This window comes from Penicillium chrysogenum, assembly GCF_028827035.1.
Source record: "Penicillium chrysogenum strain IBT 35668 chromosome Unknown utg000001l_segment0_segment0, whole genome shotgun sequence".
NCBI classification, from domain to species: Eukaryota; Fungi; Ascomycota; class Eurotiomycetes; order Eurotiales; family Aspergillaceae; genus Penicillium; species Penicillium chrysogenum.
The window spans coordinates 5176307-5193419 of NW_026622749.1; the positions used below are offsets into that span (position 1 = coordinate 5176307).

General features: G+C 49.9%; 5 protein-coding genes across 5 annotated transcripts; all 5 read right to left on the reverse strand.

Moving 5' to 3' along the window:
• Positions 1-783: 783 nt before the first annotated feature.
• On the reverse strand, positions 784-2460 carry N7489_002057 (uncharacterized protein; the record flags this gene model as incomplete). Its single annotated transcript, XM_056707812.1, has 5 exons — positions 784-887; positions 936-1109; positions 1163-1975; positions 2038-2283; positions 2349-2460. 5 exons carry the CDS (start codon positions 2458-2460, stop codon positions 784-786), a joined length of 1449 nt encoding a protein of 482 aa, XP_056572114.1.
• An 806-nt stretch (positions 2461-3266) lies between these two features.
• N7489_002058 (PP1-complex regulatory subunit GLC8) lies at positions 3267-4302 on the reverse strand (the record flags this gene model as incomplete). The annotated part of the gene is made up of 3 exons (XM_056707813.1): positions 3267-3375; positions 3434-4154; positions 4236-4302. The coding sequence occupies 3 exons, from the start codon at positions 4300-4302 to the stop codon at positions 3267-3269; spliced, it is 897 nt and encodes a 298-aa protein (XP_056572115.1).
• An 862-nt stretch (positions 4303-5164) lies between these two features.
• N7489_002059 (uncharacterized protein) lies at positions 5165-9796 on the reverse strand (the record flags this gene model as incomplete). Its single annotated transcript, XM_056707814.1, has 4 exons — positions 5165-5451; positions 5514-8335; positions 8395-8504; positions 8570-9796. 4 exons carry the CDS (start codon positions 9794-9796, stop codon positions 5165-5167), a joined length of 4446 nt encoding a protein of 1481 aa, XP_056572116.1.
• A 1125-nt stretch (positions 9797-10921) lies between these two features.
• Positions 10922-12717, reverse strand: N7489_002060 (putative chromatin assembly factor 1 subunit A; the record flags this gene model as incomplete). The annotated part of the gene is made up of 3 exons (XM_056707815.1): positions 10922-11021; positions 11078-12204; positions 12262-12717. The coding sequence occupies 3 exons, from the start codon at positions 12715-12717 to the stop codon at positions 10922-10924; spliced, it is 1683 nt and encodes a 560-aa protein (XP_056572117.1).
• A 1233-nt stretch (positions 12718-13950) lies between these two features.
• N7489_002061 (uncharacterized protein) lies at positions 13951-15036 on the reverse strand (the record flags this gene model as incomplete). The annotated part of the gene is made up of 1 exon (XM_056707816.1): positions 13951-15036. One exon carries the CDS (start codon positions 15034-15036, stop codon positions 13951-13953), a length of 1086 nt encoding a protein of 361 aa, XP_056572118.1.
• Between the last annotated feature and the right edge of the window lie 2077 nt (positions 15037-17113).

A 17113-nucleotide genomic window follows, 5' to 3' on the forward strand; every position in this document is an offset into this window, starting at 1 on the left:
GTGAGGTTATATATTTAGAAGAAATTGCAAAGCTTATTAGTCTCACATCGTTATCCTATACAGTATCACTTCATGGATCACCTCTGGTAGGACTCAACAAGGACCAACGCAGTACTATCAGCTCATTCTAACATGGGATACTTTGGTTTCCTATATTAAAAAGACCAAGGGTTTGCTTAGACTTGTTTGATACTTTAGTTAGACTTGTAGATTCCAGAGATTTCACGCTGCCATTGCGCCAGCCGGGCCTGCGGAGATCGGAAGAGTTAGGCACTTTCTTTTAGTGGCGATATTTAGTGTCCATGAAGGGCCAAGGAATTTGAAATAACCTTACATTCTTGGTATTTCCGTAGACCTCTCATAAGAAGATCGACTTGGAAGATTATCATACTTGAACTAGATCCCCATGCAGATCATGATCCTGGTAAACGTACGGAGTACTCCGTCCACCGGTACAAAACGGAGCGCAATGCAGTCAGGTTCAGCCAAGCCACCTGCTCGGAAATGGACGCAGGCAGATGTGACCAAAACCTTCGACCTGCATATGCGAAAGCACATTGGCCAAACAGCGGGTCGAATTGACGAGGTGCAGGTGCCAGCAATGTACGGAGTACTTTGTAGGGAGTGCTCCTTAGCATCCAACCATTGCAAGTTGCTTCTGTTCGTATGTTTCTGGCTGTCTAGTCCTGTAAATTGGTTCCCTATACACGTTGAGCGCATTCTGTAAGCAAATTAAATTAATATTACTACTCTATATTTCGTATTCTCTCGGACATGTAGCAACTAGAGCTCATCCGTCCCGAAGTCACTATCACACTCTTCCTTTTTCCGACTGGTTGAACTGAGGTTAAAGGCAGCGTTAACGCTAGCCAGCAAAGAAATCACCACTAGGTATCGTTAGATCGGGAAGCCAGCCATTAGTATCAATAACTTACTGAGTACACACTGCAGCTCGAAGTACCCAAATCTTTCGACCATAAATCCAGCCAAGATGGGTCCGACCAGTAGACCAGACATCCAACTCATATTTGTGACTGCAACAGCACGAGAATACCCTCCGTAGTGACCGAATATGCCAGGATGCGATTCTTCCAACTCATCAACGGTTTCTATAAAGAAAACATCAGCATTCCAGTTCCCAGAAATGACACCCCGAGCTTACCGGTTGCTTCCATCGTGCCAACCCCCATAAGCAAGCACGTAAAACATCCAATCATAGTCGTACAGACTCCATAAATGATCTTCCCTCTAGATCCCAAAGTAGCCCACGGAAAACGCTCATCACCTGCGACTCCAAGAACGCATAGGAAAGGCGCAACAATGATGAATCCAATGGTAGTAGGAACCCTCGACCCGACACGGTCTTTTAACAACCCAACAAGAGGAGCCAAGACCATCCCAGGACCCTGAATTGACGCGAACAAAAGCCCAACAGGGAAAACGCCCCAACCAAAAGCGGACCGGACATGCATGGCAATCGTAGACTCGAAACTGGCGATAAACAGCGCAAAAACGAAATAGCAGACAATCCCCGCCGTAAAGCGAGGTTGGCGGAAAAGACAGACATAGAAGCGCCAACCGCCAATTTCCTCTGTAGTCGAAGCCCGATCTCCGTTGAGAAGTGGTTCTGCTTCCAACGACGGTCTATCTTCCTCGGCGCATAGAGATCCATTTCGACTGTGACAGGCGGTACGGCGCTTCTGCGGCTTTTCAATCATGAGCAGACGCATAATGATATCCACGACGAGAAACAGAGTCGCGCCACCCCATGCTGTCCAGTATCCTCCAATTCCAAAGAGAAACCCAGCAATGACAGGTCCCGAGCATGTCCCGGCTGCTGTTAGGGTCGAGCTCAAACCTGCTATCTTGCCCATGTGTTCTGATCCGATGTTCTCGGCCATTGTGGCCATGCCGACGATAAATAATGCGTTGCTGACGATGCATTGGAAGAAGCGACCGATTAAGAGCCAGGTTACTGGGAATGAATTAGGACAAATGGCTGGCAGTGCGACTCATAGTATAGAAATTGGACCTTACGGGATGTTGTGATTGATAGACATAATACGCTGATTAGCGTTAGTACCAGCAAGACCAGTAGTAGGACCTTCTTGGAGCTGGCTCGGTCGGATATATTCCCAACAAATGGGCTTGAGATGATAGATATCAATGCCCCTTCAACTAGAAATATGGAGGTCAATCGCTGGGTGAGGGATGTGTCTAGCCCTAGGCGGTTCTCGAAGATGTGAGGGAGCAGTGGGACCATGAAGGCGAAGAGCATTTCATCTAGAGAAAGCAATTGTAAGATAGGAACTCAATGTTCACTCTTCATTGTAATTCAATAAACGAACCTGTAAATAATGCCATGGACATGCTGCTGAGAATAAATGTATCGGACGAGCGCCAGCGATATCCCCATGTTGGCAATGAAACCTGATTCTTGGTATCCGGTAAAGGAAACATTTTAAGGCGTAGTTTAACAATTAAACGGCTGTTTTGGATCAGTAAAACAAAGCAGAAGAGAAAAAGGTTGGGATTGAGCCAAAAGATGCAAGCAAAATAAATTTGCCAGAAGTAGATGGGCTTGGGAAGGGGGTGGCCTATATTTGCCCCAAAACCAAGCAAATAATGAGACAAGAGCACTCCGTACGGCGTACGGCGTACGGAGTACACTGGCTGCAGATCTAGGTAATATTATGATTGCTTTTTCCCTCATCTGACCAATCTGAACCCTGTGTTCGACGTGCATTGATGTCCAGTGGCTCTAGCGAATAACAGCTGAATGCCGATCATGACCTGGGCCATTCTTAAAATACTGGCGTTGGTAGTATTATAACGATAGGATTGTCTCGTAACACAAGAAACATACAACATACTTATTTTCGCCTTTATATCCATGTAGGACAAGCCCGGGGACGATCTCCAGAGTTTACGAGCTTATTTAGACAAGATTCATGCTACCACGTTACGTATAAGGTCCGGTAATATAGATCATGTATTCATTCCGGCCACACGAGGATAGACTTCGGTCTGAAGCAAAGAGATCATTTGCTAAGTGGAAACCCAGAATAGGAAACGAAGAAGAATAAAAATCCCGGTAAAGAGGGATAGCACTGGGGGAATATACACAGAAGAAGAGAACGCACAATTAAAAAAAGAGGAGATACTAGAGCGAGGGTGACCTGAGATCAACTAGGGCCACCGTAGGGGCAAGAACTAGACCCGAAGACATCAGAGCACAGGAAAAGAACCAGGAAGTCAAACTATCTCTATAGTCCGTTGCTGCGGAACCGTTCAGGCATCGGAGGCATAGCGGGCGGGACACCAGGCTCCGATTCATCATTGTCTTCCATTTCCTCATCCAAATCCTCGGGATGGCTAGATATATAATGTTAGCTTAAAATCAAAGTATTAGGCTGGACCAAGATCAACATACGCAAGTAGCTCCTTGATATTCCTCATCTCATAGTGCTTTTTACGCTGCTGCTCGAAATGAGCATGCTTCGCGCGGGCCTCTTCAGTAGTCAAGAGGGGATCATGACCAGGCGCATCGGCACCATTTGTATCCTCCACACCGACATGAACATGTTTCTCACTCTTGTGCGAGTCCATGCTCATGCTACGGTCACGGAAGACACGAGGGTCGTTCATAGCAACGTCCTGCATGTGTTCCTCTGGTTCACCGAGCTCCAGGTCAGGGATTTCATCCTCGGACACGCCCTTCCGGTGTTGGGCGGGCTTGGTCGGCTTGTCCAGCTCGTCGACGACAATACCCTGCGCATCGAGTAGGGTTTGCTGTGCCTCCTCGAGCCGCATCTGCTCATCATCTTCGCTGGGGTCGTAGTGGGGAGCGTATGGAGTCTTGGGTTCGTCGATCTTCATCTTCGCTGTTTTCTCCTGCTCGGCCAGGTACAGGTTTGCTTCGTCCCACTTCAGACGAGGCTCGTTCTCGTCATGGGCGCTGACTGTCGACTGTCTGCGCGAGCTAGAGCCTCGACGGGCGGTGGATGAGGATCTTCGGCCTGCATTCTGCAGGGTGTTTTGGAGTGTGAGTTCCTTGGTCTCCTCAGGTTCGGGGATGGTGGGAACGGAGGGTGGGGAGACGGATGTCATCGGAGCGGTAGTGCCTTGGAAGGAGTTGGAGTTCTTGAGGATGCCTGTTTAGTTGCAAGAATGCGCTGGTCAGATCCCATCGTTGCTTTTGGTCGCCGTTTGGTGCTGACGTAGTCTGGACTCACCTTTTGGCCGATGATGCACATCATCGGAGCTGTGCGCCTTGGCCGGCATGTGCGGTGCGGTAGTCATGGTTGGATGGTAGCTAGGAAAGACTGTCGCCCGATTTGCAAGTAGACGATGTAATAAGAAGACTGATTTCCAAAGGTGGGGAAGGGAAATCAAAAGGATGTTTTATTTTGATTATATCACAGGCCTCCAAAGTTCAGCTGCAATCCAAAAGAGAGGCTGAGCACCGCCTGATATAGCGGGTAAAAACGGATAAATCGAATGAACCTGACTCAGATAGCTCAGTCACGAGTTGAAAAAGAAAAGAAAGAATATAAGGTCAAGTGGTGGGGTGCTCGATGACGTCGGCCCGATCATCTACCCGACCAGCTTAGCTAAACCTTTATCAGATGCCCTTGGACGTCATATTATCAGGTCCAGTAACTAACTAGAAGCTTCTATGCTACATGATATGAAAATAATTTGCACTGTCACGCTTTTGTTCTGACGCTTAAAGGGACAATACATGGAGCTCTAGTGTGGAGGGATACGAACATACTTGTAAATATGTAAAGGAAATATATCATTAAACTGAGATCAAAACAGCAAACCGCCCAGTCTTTCAATGTATTCAAGAACGCCAGTCATGTTCCAGAGCCAAGCCCAGACAGAAACCCGAGGCAAGAGTCCCAAAGTCCACGATAGTCCACGAATGCCTTAAAAAACACCCAACTAGATCGCCCGAACGGGGGGTATATGGATATATATGCAACATAATAATCACGATGTAGAGTTAAGAAAAGAAAAGAAAGTCGGAATGAAGGGGAAAAAAAGAAAAAAAGGAAAGAGAGGAAAGAAAGGGAAAAAGGATCGAGCCAGCGAGGAAAAGAATGATAAAAGAAAAAAGCACAGCAAGACCAGAAACCCAGACAGGCCAAAAAGTCAATCATGCAATGGAGTCAAACTCCTCACGCTCACGAAGCCGGTTCCGAGCAAGAGTATCGCCACCGCTGGCCGACAGCTGCATCCAGTGCAGCGCCAGACACATACTCTGCGGGTCCGATTTAGAGTCTTTGTCTCGTCGATACATCATCTCCGCCTTAAAGGTATCCCGCGGGAGGGTCAGAGGGAGAGTCACGCGTGGAAGAAGCTCTGGGTGAGTCAGATAAAGAATGGCAAGTTCGCGCTGGGCGACCGGGTTGCCCTCTTTAGCAGTGATGATCCACATTCCCGCTGCATCTTGGATAGCATGGCCAGGGCGGGATTGGAAGTCCGAGGCGAAGGGGGATGGCGACGGGAGAGTTCCTGGAAGACGATTCGGTCGGCGATCTCGACCATGCTGTGGCAGATCTCTTCTTTGAGGCTTAACGCGGCCAGACCGAATTGAAGGAATGCTGTCCCGCGATCCGTCTTGTTTAGCTGATCTCCTGGGACAAACGCTGAGATAAACTGCAAATCCCTGAAAAGGGTCTTCGGTTTCACATCTAGAATCAGATCACGCAAGGTTGCTACGATTTGTGCTTCCGACGGAGTGGAGTAGTCAGATCGTTGGGAACCACATGTCACTGACTCGGGAGGAGAAGAAGAAGGTAGCATCGGGTCCACCTGGGGTAGGTTGTTGGGGCGCACCTCTGAGAAACTGTGGCGAGTGGCCCGACGGAGTTGAGAACTGCTCCGCATCCTGTCACCTTCTCCCGGTGAATAACTGAGAGTTGTAGGGGAATTGGCATCTTGTGGCGAGATGAGGGATGCAACCACCAACGAACGCAAGTCCCGCAACGCGTTGAGCTTTACAAAGGGGTTTCCATGGCGTGAAAACACTTCGATCAGCCGGTGGAAGACTGCCTTGTATGAGAACGCCGAATGCTCTTCCGATTCCAAATCTGCTTGCGGCAGTTGTGACGAGGCCTCCACACGAGGGGCTTTGTGCTGGGATCCACGTAGGTTGCCTAGAGACCTGCTCCGGCGACCTTTCAATGAACCACGTTGCTGACCAAGATGCTTGGAGCGCTCTTCATAATCGGCGTAGAATTTCTGGACAGCAGCTCGTCGGCGCATTTCCACCTGAATGCGTTTCTGGTCCAGCGCATTGGTGAACCAAGCGTCAGTTTCACTACCGCAACTCCATACCGGAGAGCCCAAATCGCTCAGAAGCAGACTAGTCAGTGTCTGTCTCAAGCCATCCATGAACGCCGTCTTCCCGTGTGTTTTGCGTTCAACACGACGGGGCTGACGAGCAGCCGTCTCACTGAACATAGATGGTGGCCGCGAGTAGACACTCGATGCGCTTGTCGCATACATAGGGTGCCGCTGGGGTGCAGACCAGAATGAGCTGTGGGTGTCACCGGTCGATGTCGAAGCAGCGCGGCCAGGTGAACCTCCGAGAGAAGACATGTCAATTGAAGGAAAGTCACGCTGCGGTCTCGATTTATCGGACACTATACTTTGGATAGAGGGCTTGCGACCTAATGACGGTGTATCTTGATAAAGACGAGACATAGGATCGGGCATTGGCATATTGGCACCATAGAAGTGGGAAGCAGAATTTGTATCCTCGCTTGTTGTCGTTGAAGGTCGAGGAGTGCTAGGCATAGACATTCCTGGGAATGTGCGAGAACCGTAACCTTCAAACCTTGAGCGTTCCCCCTGGAAAAGCTCACTTGCCCATAACACCGGTGTCTCGGCCATTGTTTCACCCACTAGTTTATTGATGCTCATCCGGACCTCGTAACAGAATCGATGGATTCTTTCTTCTCCCTTGCAGAAATTGTCGATTCCGTTGTGCGACAACCATTTCTGAGTCAGCTCCACTTGCTCGTCAGACAGCTTATTCGGCCCACCCTGGCTACTGGGTGCCTTCATCATGTTCATAACTTGCACTTCGGGTTTCTGGAACAAGGAGCCACCCAAAGACCTTCCTCCGTAGCGGGACCGCTGTTCTTCGGGGAACTGACTGAAGAGTCGGGCTGAGTAGATCATCGTTTTTAAAGCCATAGCCACATGTTTGGCTTCCTCATATCTGATGGAGTTCTTGACGTCGTTCATGTACCACATCTTGTCTCGAATCTTGCAAAAGGTAGCCGTCAGGTCTTTGACTTGAGTTTGGAGTCGGCGGAGACTGTGATCGAGAGACACAAAGTCACTCTCGCAACGCTCAATGACAGCTCGTGATTGAATCAGAGAACGACTGTAGTTCTCATGCATCGGGCCCAATATCCATGAATCGTCCGTGATCCTCGATGAGCTAGGCGTCCCTCGTTGCCCGAGCTGCTGTGACGCATTCCACCAGTAGTGCGCACCGACAAAATCGGAGTCATGATGGCAGCATAACATCGCTTCGTTGAACCGCTGCTTCAATGACATGGCGACTGGCTGCACGGTATTCTGTGAAAGGAACCCATAGTCGCCCGCGTCTTCAATGCGGTTCTCATTGACAAGTCGAATGATCGCTGTCTGCAATGCTTCATGATTTTCCTCCAGTCCTAGCGTCGTGGAGTGCGCATCATCGTCACTTTCAATTATCGGGGCTTTGGAAGTTTCATATCTGCTATCAGGAAGGAGGCTCCAAGTTAAGGCATGGCCGTCTGGTGCAACTGAGAAGATGGTCCAATGCTCGTCTGAGGGGTGCTCTAAGCTCAACCGCTCATTGGGATGGTCTAAATCAGTTAGCTCGAATCGAATGCGAGCGGCCTTTTCAGACAGGCTATTTTCCGGCGCTAAAATAGAACGAGTCTCCACTGAGAATATGGAGCCATTATGTGACATAGGCTTTGGACTTGTGTCGTGCTTGAAACGAGGGAATCCAGAATCCGTAAGTGAGTCTGGCCGGAGGTTGACAGAGGGTGGCGGACTGGACGGCCAAGAATGAACTCCTGCAGAGGCTGGTGAGGAATGCAAAGAAGAGGGAGTCTGGTGGAAGAGAGTGTCTAGGAGTGTGAGAACGTCCAAAGCAGACATCATCAGGAAAGTTGAAGACTTTCGTCGATGAGGAAGTGGTGCGTGTAAAGAGGGAATAGAAGGGTCACCCGCTACCTCCGGCGGCATGGTGTCATGGAACCGAGAGAGCATGCTTTCGACACGGCCCTTGATTATCGGACGAGGTATTGAGAAATGATGCCTTCAACATATCAGCCACAGTGCCAAAAGCTGCAAAGAGTTCAAGCTAGGATGACGTACATTGAACGCAAAATAGCAAAGACTTGAGCGTAGGCACGGTGCCCAACCTGGTTCAACAATTTCTCGCGAGCATCTTTTCTGATATGGAAGTCTAGGAGAAGACCGTGGGTCTGTCGCAGCAATAGCAGATTGGAGTCAGCTTCGCAAGTTCACCAAGGGCCAGAGGCTCATATACCTCAGGATAAGTCAATGCGCGATAGAGGAACTTTGAAAAGAACCACTGGAGAAACAAAAACTCCAAGAAACGACTGCGCGTCTCGGGATTATCCAGCTTCCGCAAAACGGCCTTTGCAAACTGTAGCACGGCGTGAGGAAAGCCGCCGTCTGGATCATCAAGTACACGGAATAAGTCATCAACGGCAGAAGCAAAGAATTCCTCCGCAACATCCGTTCGCAGGGGGTCCAGGGAATCCATGGCAAAATCCAGCCCGGGTGGTGTGGCTATAGGCTCTAGGAGAAAAGCACCGGTTTGTAAAATGTCCATTAGGTAGAGTTCAAATTTGGGGCGGGCTTTCCAAGTGCTGCCGGTGGTCCAAGAAGAAAGGATCTGGCCGATAAGAGGATAGTATCTACTACTTCCGTTGGAGATTAGTTGAGCGCAGACGGACGACCACACTTCCATACGCAAGCGGGCTTCAGGCGTCTCTGGATCCAATGGAGCGGCAAAAACGTTAAAAAGAAGTATAGATAGTGGATCAGTCCTCTCAAAGGCATATGCGTGGTCCTTGAATGCAGCGGACTGAGTCTGGCTCCTGTTTAAGAAAGTCTGGGCCCGAGCCCGGGAGGTAGAAGGGAACGCGGGATCATTGGTATCCAAAACCGTGGCGGGAGAGGTAAAAGCAGCCAACTGGGACGAGGACAGGCTTTGTAACCGGTCAACCAAAAACTGGGGATCAGAGCGGACCAGCCGCAAAATCTCCAAGAAGTCCGTCCGGGACTGGGGGCTCAGCTGATGAAGAAAATCCGGGAAACGGCCAATGTCAGTTCCCAAGGATGGCTCCCCGTCCACGGAGTCAGTCTGGCCATCGCTGGGAGCAGGTGACGAGCATGATTCCTGAAGGTCTTGTAGTGTATGGTAGAGAGCAACAAAACTGGCCTTGTCATCATGGCGGAGAGCTTCAACGAGACCTCGCTGTGCAGTCAGCCCGACACGAACCATACGTGCAGAGACGCCAATGGACACCTTGGTGGCACGCAGGCGCTTCTCCAGTCGCTTCCTTTGGGCCTGCTTGCGCTGGTTCTGATGATAACGAGTGGCAAAATCCTCGAAGGAAATCTGGGGCGCATCTTCCACTGGTACAGGCCCGTTGTGTCCAGTGGAAAGAGCGGCCTCTACCATGGGACTGGCACGGCCCGAGCCCAACTCACCTGACCCCACGTTCGAAGATTCAAGTGCGCGCATGGCTGGCGATTCCGGAGGTGAAGGAGGCAAAGGCACAGATGCGGGATCTTGCGCCCGATGCGACAAGTCAGACGAGTCACATGGTGTATTAACCTTGGGGAAAGCAGGTATTTGCTCGGCTGGAGCTGGTCAGATTGGGCTGCAAATAAATCATAAGGGGATATAAACGATAGGAGCATCCCTCTTTTCTCAACATCCCCATAGAAGGGAGAATAGCGCAAAAAATAAATATTATGACGTACTGGTTGTAGTATGCAAAGAGGACGAAGAATGATCCTCTTGGTGTTCTACCATCTTGCGATTAGCGACAGACAGTCGCAAACCCCCCTAGCCGACGAATCCCTATCGCATTCTGAAACGAAAACTAAGTTCTTAGAGTGACGATGCACTCGATCGGCTGAACAGTGGGCTTCCAGGGTGAATGTGTGGGAAGAAAAAGGCGGGGGAAGAGAAGGGAAATAGGAAAAGGTCAAGGAGGGGAGATTTAAAAGAGTCCAAGTAAATGAAACCCGGAGTATAAAACAAATATAACAAGAAAATGATCAGAATAGCAAGACTCGAAACGGACAGTTGCAGACTACAAAAGTGCTAAAAGCCAAGTAGAAAAGACTTGTAAGAAATATGGCTAATAGCGAAAAGGACCAGGTACCGAGTACAACGAAGACGATGCGTTGGCAGTGCATGGAATGAGGTGTCCATGCGCCCCTCATGCGCCCCTCAGATTTTATAGACGTGTTCTCTCTCTTACGTATGAATATGTTATAGAGCATTTTTATACTAATTTTACACATATGTACAACATAATAATATATGGATCTGACATATTAAAAATCGCCACTTTGGTCTAAAATCCAAATTATCAAAGTTGTCAGAGTAGTCAGGGCGGCAATATGCTCATATGCAAGGATGTTATGGCTATACATCGTCCTACAACACGCGCGCACAACCGGCATTTATTTCATGCAGCTAGCCCGGGATACCCCGACTTTTAAATAAATGAAGGGGAAAGAAAAGCAAATATGCTTGATCACGATTAAGTGAATCGTTCATGATGGCATTACAAATGCTTAAGACACCCACAAACTCCGTTCATAGATACTCGTGTAGGGAAAATCCATCATGATATCACCGGCAAACCCATTTCTTGTCAACTTCTTTTTGTCCGACACGAGCAGCAACCTGGTCAAGGGTGGCTTTGAGTGTATCCTTGGACACCTTGGGGAATCTAGATATATCCGGATTAGCATATATGTTCTAACAGCAGACACCGTGGGAACCAACCGTTTCTTCAAGATCTCGACCAACCCAATCTTACTGAGATCACTGCCTTCAACCGCTTCCTTAAAATCAGCGAGCTGATCTGGCGGGAATGGCCGTTTCGCTTTCGATGTAGGAGGTAAAGCACTGCCCGTCACCGGTGCTCCAGGGACTGCAGGAACAAGGAAGCCGTCTATGGCTGTCGTGGGTCGCGCTTTCGCAGGTACTTGATCCACGGGCTTGGGCTTAGGTTTCTCCCAGTATGCAGTCGAGAACGGGTCAATGGGGAACTTGACTGCATCAGATATAGTCTCCATCCGATAGGCCTCCATTTCAGGGTCGACTCCATTGCCAGCCCACTTAATTCCGGTAGAGACAGGCTCTAAATCACCAACAATGAGACGACGTTTGCCCCCGGCAAGGACATCATCCTCGTCATCCAGGAAACCTTCGAGATCATCTTCGCCCTCATCACTGCCTTCATCTTCTTCTTCAGAGTCCAGCTCTTCACCTTCCTCGGGTTCCTCCCATTCTGCCTCGGAATCATAATCATAATCGGTATCCGGCAGCCCTCGGTGATAGGGATTCCGCGCAAGTCTTCTCGTGGATAACTCGGACACATGGCGGGTATAAGTTCCCTGATAGGGAGGGCGGATGTCCTCGCCAAACTTGAGAGATTTCATCGGGACCTTGCGTAGAAGCTCTTGTGGTCTTAGAGTCGGCATTACGCTCTGGTTTTGAGTAGATTGGGTTGAATCGTCAGATATTTGTAGTTGCAGCAATATGTCCTTGACTGAGATTGGTTGACGCCCACGACGGAAGGGGATTATCTGGAAGACTTCTGATGGACGGAATGGACGTGTCTGGAACGGGGTCTCGTTGCGTAGGCAGGTATCGATGGTTTCTCGTACGTGCTTGAGCGCATCGGAGTCACGCTCAAACCGATGGGGAGGTGCCACGCTTGTATGAGACTGCAAAAAGAATGCGGGAAATTCTCGCTCATAATCTGACTGCACGCCATGAGTTTCGCAAGTGGACTCGCCGGTGGTAGATGCCTTCTTCGGCGAGGGAGCGGTGATTGTCTGTCCTGATGACGAGGAAGCCGGAGGTACAGGCGGTTTCGCGAAGAAGGAGTTTAATTTCATTTGGGACTGTTCGGTTAGTATATGGGACATCTTCCTGTTAGGACGATTGTGGATGCCACTTACACGGATCTTCTTCTCCTTCTCCTCGTCCCTTTTACGCTTCTCTTCTTCCCTGGCAGCCTTTTCGTCTTCCTTGGCTTTCTTCTTTTCATCACGCTGCTTCCGTTCCTCCTCACGTTGGGCTTCTTTCTTACGTCTTTCTTCTTCCCTGTGCCGTTTCTCTTCATCACGTTCAGCGTCGCGCTTCTTTTTATCCTCTGCCTTGATGCGTCTCTCTTCTTCTCTCTTGGCTTTCTCCTCTTCTTTCTTCGCCTTCTCTTCCTCCCTTTTCGCTTTCTCCTCGGCCTTCTGGCGCTCTTTGGCTTCCTTTTCTTTTTGCTTGGAATCTGTGCCAGCAGAGACTACCTTGCGCTTCTTAGGGGCCGGGGCATCAGGATCACGATTAGAAGTGGCATTGGCGCCTGGAGATGTTGATGCCCCATCATCATTTTCCTTTTGCTTGCGCGGTGTCCTTCTCATCACGATCTCAACCGAGGGGGAGGGGGAAAATTATTTTTGGTTTCAACTGGAGGAGAGGTAGTGTCGTCAGGTTGGGAGGGGAGAGATGGATCGCGATTTTCTTGGTTTTCGCCGGCGAACTCAGTCAACGGTCGCTTCCCATTTGGTGAGGGCAGGTGGGAATCATCAATCTCGTGAATTGAGCGTTTTCGGGCACCCGATGAAGGTGATGCGGGCAATGACGGAGCTGACTGCATCGGCGATAGAGTTGTGTTGGGTACCATTGACCCAGAGTGATTGTAAAGAGTCGATCAAGAACCCGAACTCTGAGGGGTGAATGTGGACGAGGGAAGGGGCGATGGGGACAGGCTGTCGTGTGATAGATCGCAACTTCACTTCATAGGTGGTTTAAGTCGTGAAAACCAAGGAAAGCGCGACTTGGAGAGGGAAACGATAGACGTCACTCTAATTGGCCGATTTGTCTTCAATCACGGAGTATTGACCTCGTTGTTTAATGGGTGTACGGAGTAGAGTAGTAACAGTTGGGCCAACACTGGGACGCGTTAATCGTTTCGCGCTCGCGACCGATAAGCACGTGTGCGCTTATGTAATCACTATATGACCCCCGGGAGGTCCATTTCGACTCCCAGTATCAATATGGTATGAGCGTACTTTGATATTTACTCAAGTCCTATTGTTACTGTCATAATCCAATTACCTAGCACTATATGCAACAGCAATGGAGCTGCAAAGAAACCCATGGACCACTCCACGGAAGCTATCCTAAATGCGAGATGAATTGAGATAATCTTTGGGTTGAAATTAGGTACTACCTCTAAATTAAGACAAGCTAGGCCATATAACAAACGCCAGGATGGCCCCATATGCAGCCGCAGAAGGACGAAGGCAACACAGAGAGCCAGTCTATATAGACCAGCAATGCCATCGAGGATATACAGCAAGAAAGAAGGATGCCTGGAGAAAAACAGGGATGCAGCGCTTTAAATAGAACGGAGTAAATCAGACAGCAAACGTGCAAAGATATAGACAAGGCCAAAGGACGCATTGGTCTAAACCATCAAGATTGGCCGAATGGGGCCAGGTGTGGAGTTGCAACGAGATAGGTATTATGTGCAATTGACGAGGCGTTAAGAGAAATCACGTAGAAATCATGAAAGATAGAAGGTGGCGGGATATGAGAAAGAAGATGGAAGGATAACAAGAGTTGATAGACCCTGCATGGGAACAAGGGCCTCAGTCGCTGTCTGAATCGGGATTTGCGACGAAAAGTCGCACATTGGTCATGGTAGTAGTTCGCTCGTCTACACTGCCGCGTCGTCGCAACTCAGCTGCCCTTTGGGCTTTCTCGGCTGCTGTAGTGGCGGCATTCGGAGCCTGCATGTCACCAACAAAGTCGTCTTGCTCTTGCTCGCTGCTGTGTGTTGTCGCGGCATCATCTTTGTGGAGTGATGGCAGTCCGCTCTTTTTCTCTTCATGTATCTCCGCGGGTGTATTTTCCGACACTTCTGGGAGATCGGTCTTCTCATTCGGAGGTGTGCTGTTACTGCCCATCGTTCCCTGTGGCCTCGAGTATCCACTTGGGTAGCGGTGGGCACTTCCCAGAGAGCTGCGGCCGCTGCCGGTCCGTCTGTGAATTGCACCACCGTCACTGCTGATGGTGTCATCATCCCCATCGCCGACTTCGTTCGCACTGAGTCGCACGGGGACCTTGGCGCCCACTAGGTTTGAGGGCGAGAATTCCATAGCTCCCTTAGGACCGTGCTTGATCTTGCCACTAGCCAAGGTTCCTGCCCGGCCAGACCCTGCGCCATGAACTTCAAGGTATGCTCTTTTCTTGTCCCGTAGGGCTTGTTCTCGCATTCTGGCGTCTTCAGGTTGTGCCCGATCACACCACACGGTAGCTTTCTGCCGCCGCATGAGAGCCACATATCCAAGCTGAGAGTTGGCAGAGCGAGACGAAGCAGTTCGCCGGATGTCAGAAACACCTTGCCCCGCATGTACTGCAGGGTGGTGGCCGGTAGACGAGGTCGAGGTAGTGGTGCTAGACATGCGTCGAGAGGGTTGATGAGGAAGTGTCATTTGGGGAATGGGAGGTGGAGGAGGAGCGCCGTGGTAGTGCTGAGAGCCACCTGAGTAGGGCAGCACGCTGGAGGATGTCGTCCGAGTCCGGCTGTGCGTGGTCTGTGGGCTCGCTAGATGGGGCGCAAGTTGGGGCCGTGGAGAATCGTAGGACTGATATCCACCATACCCGTGCTGGGCACCAGAGAGGGGCTTCCGGGCAGGAGGCCCTTGATGGAGGGGCATTCGAAAGTCTGTCATGCTGGGCGGACTGGTACAGCAGCCTTAAAAATTCCCACGTGCGGCAGTTATAGGAGAGTTCGGTTTGCTCGCGTGCTGAGTGTTATTTCAGGATATGGGATCCTGGCCCGTCTTGGTGACTTGGAAGGCGGCGTTTCCGATGCGCGCGGCTGACGGATAGGGAGATAATGCGGCCTCAGCGCCCACTGCAGTATGCAGCCGCCACAGTCCCTTTTGGGAGGTCTCAAGCGGAAGGTTCAGAGTGGAGGCCTTAAATATGCAGCGACAGCACGGAGTTGTAGACGTGCAATGGGCTGATCCACGGGCTGATCCTCGGGGTAATTTTGAGGCGAGGGTGACGAGGTAGCAGCGCACACACGAAGTCCCGCGACTCAATCGGTCGGTGATCCGGTGACCGTTGTGAAAGCGAGAGGTTACAAAAAGGACACAACAGTACTGCCCAATAAATGTCGAATGTGGAGGAATGGTCGGGATGGGCAGGTCTTAAGGGGACGGCAGATCGGGGGAACTTGAGGACTTTGACCGGCCGTTCCTTGGTAGAGCAAGGTGATTGGAGAATACGGAACACGGCGGAGGAAGTACTTTCCCACATAATTTGGCAGGTGGAGTACTTTGCTCAGCCACACCTGAGGCTAGGTGAAACTTACGGTATAGGGGTTACATTTCAAGGTTGAGATCACAATGTTTCAAATTGTTGTCTCTCTCCAGCTCTCCATGTCAAGATGTCATCATTATTTATCTCCCATAGGTCTTTCCTGTGGATCGATGCTACATTGACATGCCAGCCCTACAAATTCGCCTCCCGCTGAGCACGTGAATGCTTGAAAGCGAATATTAACGAAATCTTTGGTTATTGTCAATGAGGATAACGGCTCTGTTGCGGAAATGTTTAATAGGATGGCACAAGTCGTGGATCTACAGACTCCTCCAGCCGACGTATACCACACAGCAGGGGGCTACAGCCATCAAATGGCTCCACCATCCAGCCGCCCGTAACCACAACGCACCAAAGTACGCTATGGACAATGCCAGTCCACAGTGCCCGCGTCTTATCCCATGCTTCGGTGTCTGAGACAGGTAGATCGCTGTCTCCATTACTCCGTATATGCGAGCCATTTCCCACGGTGTATACCTAGGTAGCTTTCGGGTTAGGCGAGGAGTCGGAAATCATAGCATGGCAGCTAGCGTCGGAGACCCTAAGCGACTTCAAGTTGGTGGTAATCTTTTGCTACTCGTGCGGCGACAAGTGCATAATATTGGTCCACATTGGTCGAACTAGACGCCTAGTGGCAATTACTTCCATGCTTTCTACTCCTATCACTTCCACGTCTACCTGGGATACGTCAGTACTGACCTATATGAAGATGGACCTGGCTCGACTCCTGTACATGTCATCCCCAGTAGAGACAATTGGATTCTGGCCAGCGTTCTAGAACACCTAGTATCTGCGACCAGACCTGGCCCTCGATGGTGAGGGAATATCGAAGTTCAAGACCTCTTTGATAGGCAGAAAGACCATCTTAGTGGGGACAGCCGCGTGTGTCATATTGCTCAAATGCTCACCTAGGTACCTGGGCATTCAATTGCATGTAAGCTACGTACCGCTGAATATAAGGGCAATTATCTTTTATTATTTGAAGTGCTAGCTTCCATATGCATGTTTCCAAACCTCTGTGATTAAAGTATGTATCACCATATAATAGGGACCGGGACCGATGATAGTGGGTTGATCGATGGCCCTTGGGGGCTTCATTGACCTGTGCGCAATGCGGGGTATACTTCGTATACCTCCTCGAATGAAGACATAGGAAGCGAATTTCTATCATATACAGGGAATGTAGTAATACTCCCATCCACAGTACATATGTACTCATTGGTTCCAATTCTTCTAGAGTTGTATCACTGCATAATTGGACTGACCCTTCGAAGAAAGGGCATAAGCATAAAGCGATTCTATAACCCCTTCGGTTAAATACGGCGCAAATCCGCCCTTGAAAGCGCTACGTCAACATATTCTAGTAATTCTCGTAAAACAGCAAATGCCACAGTTCAATACGATAAATTTCAACACGGAAAC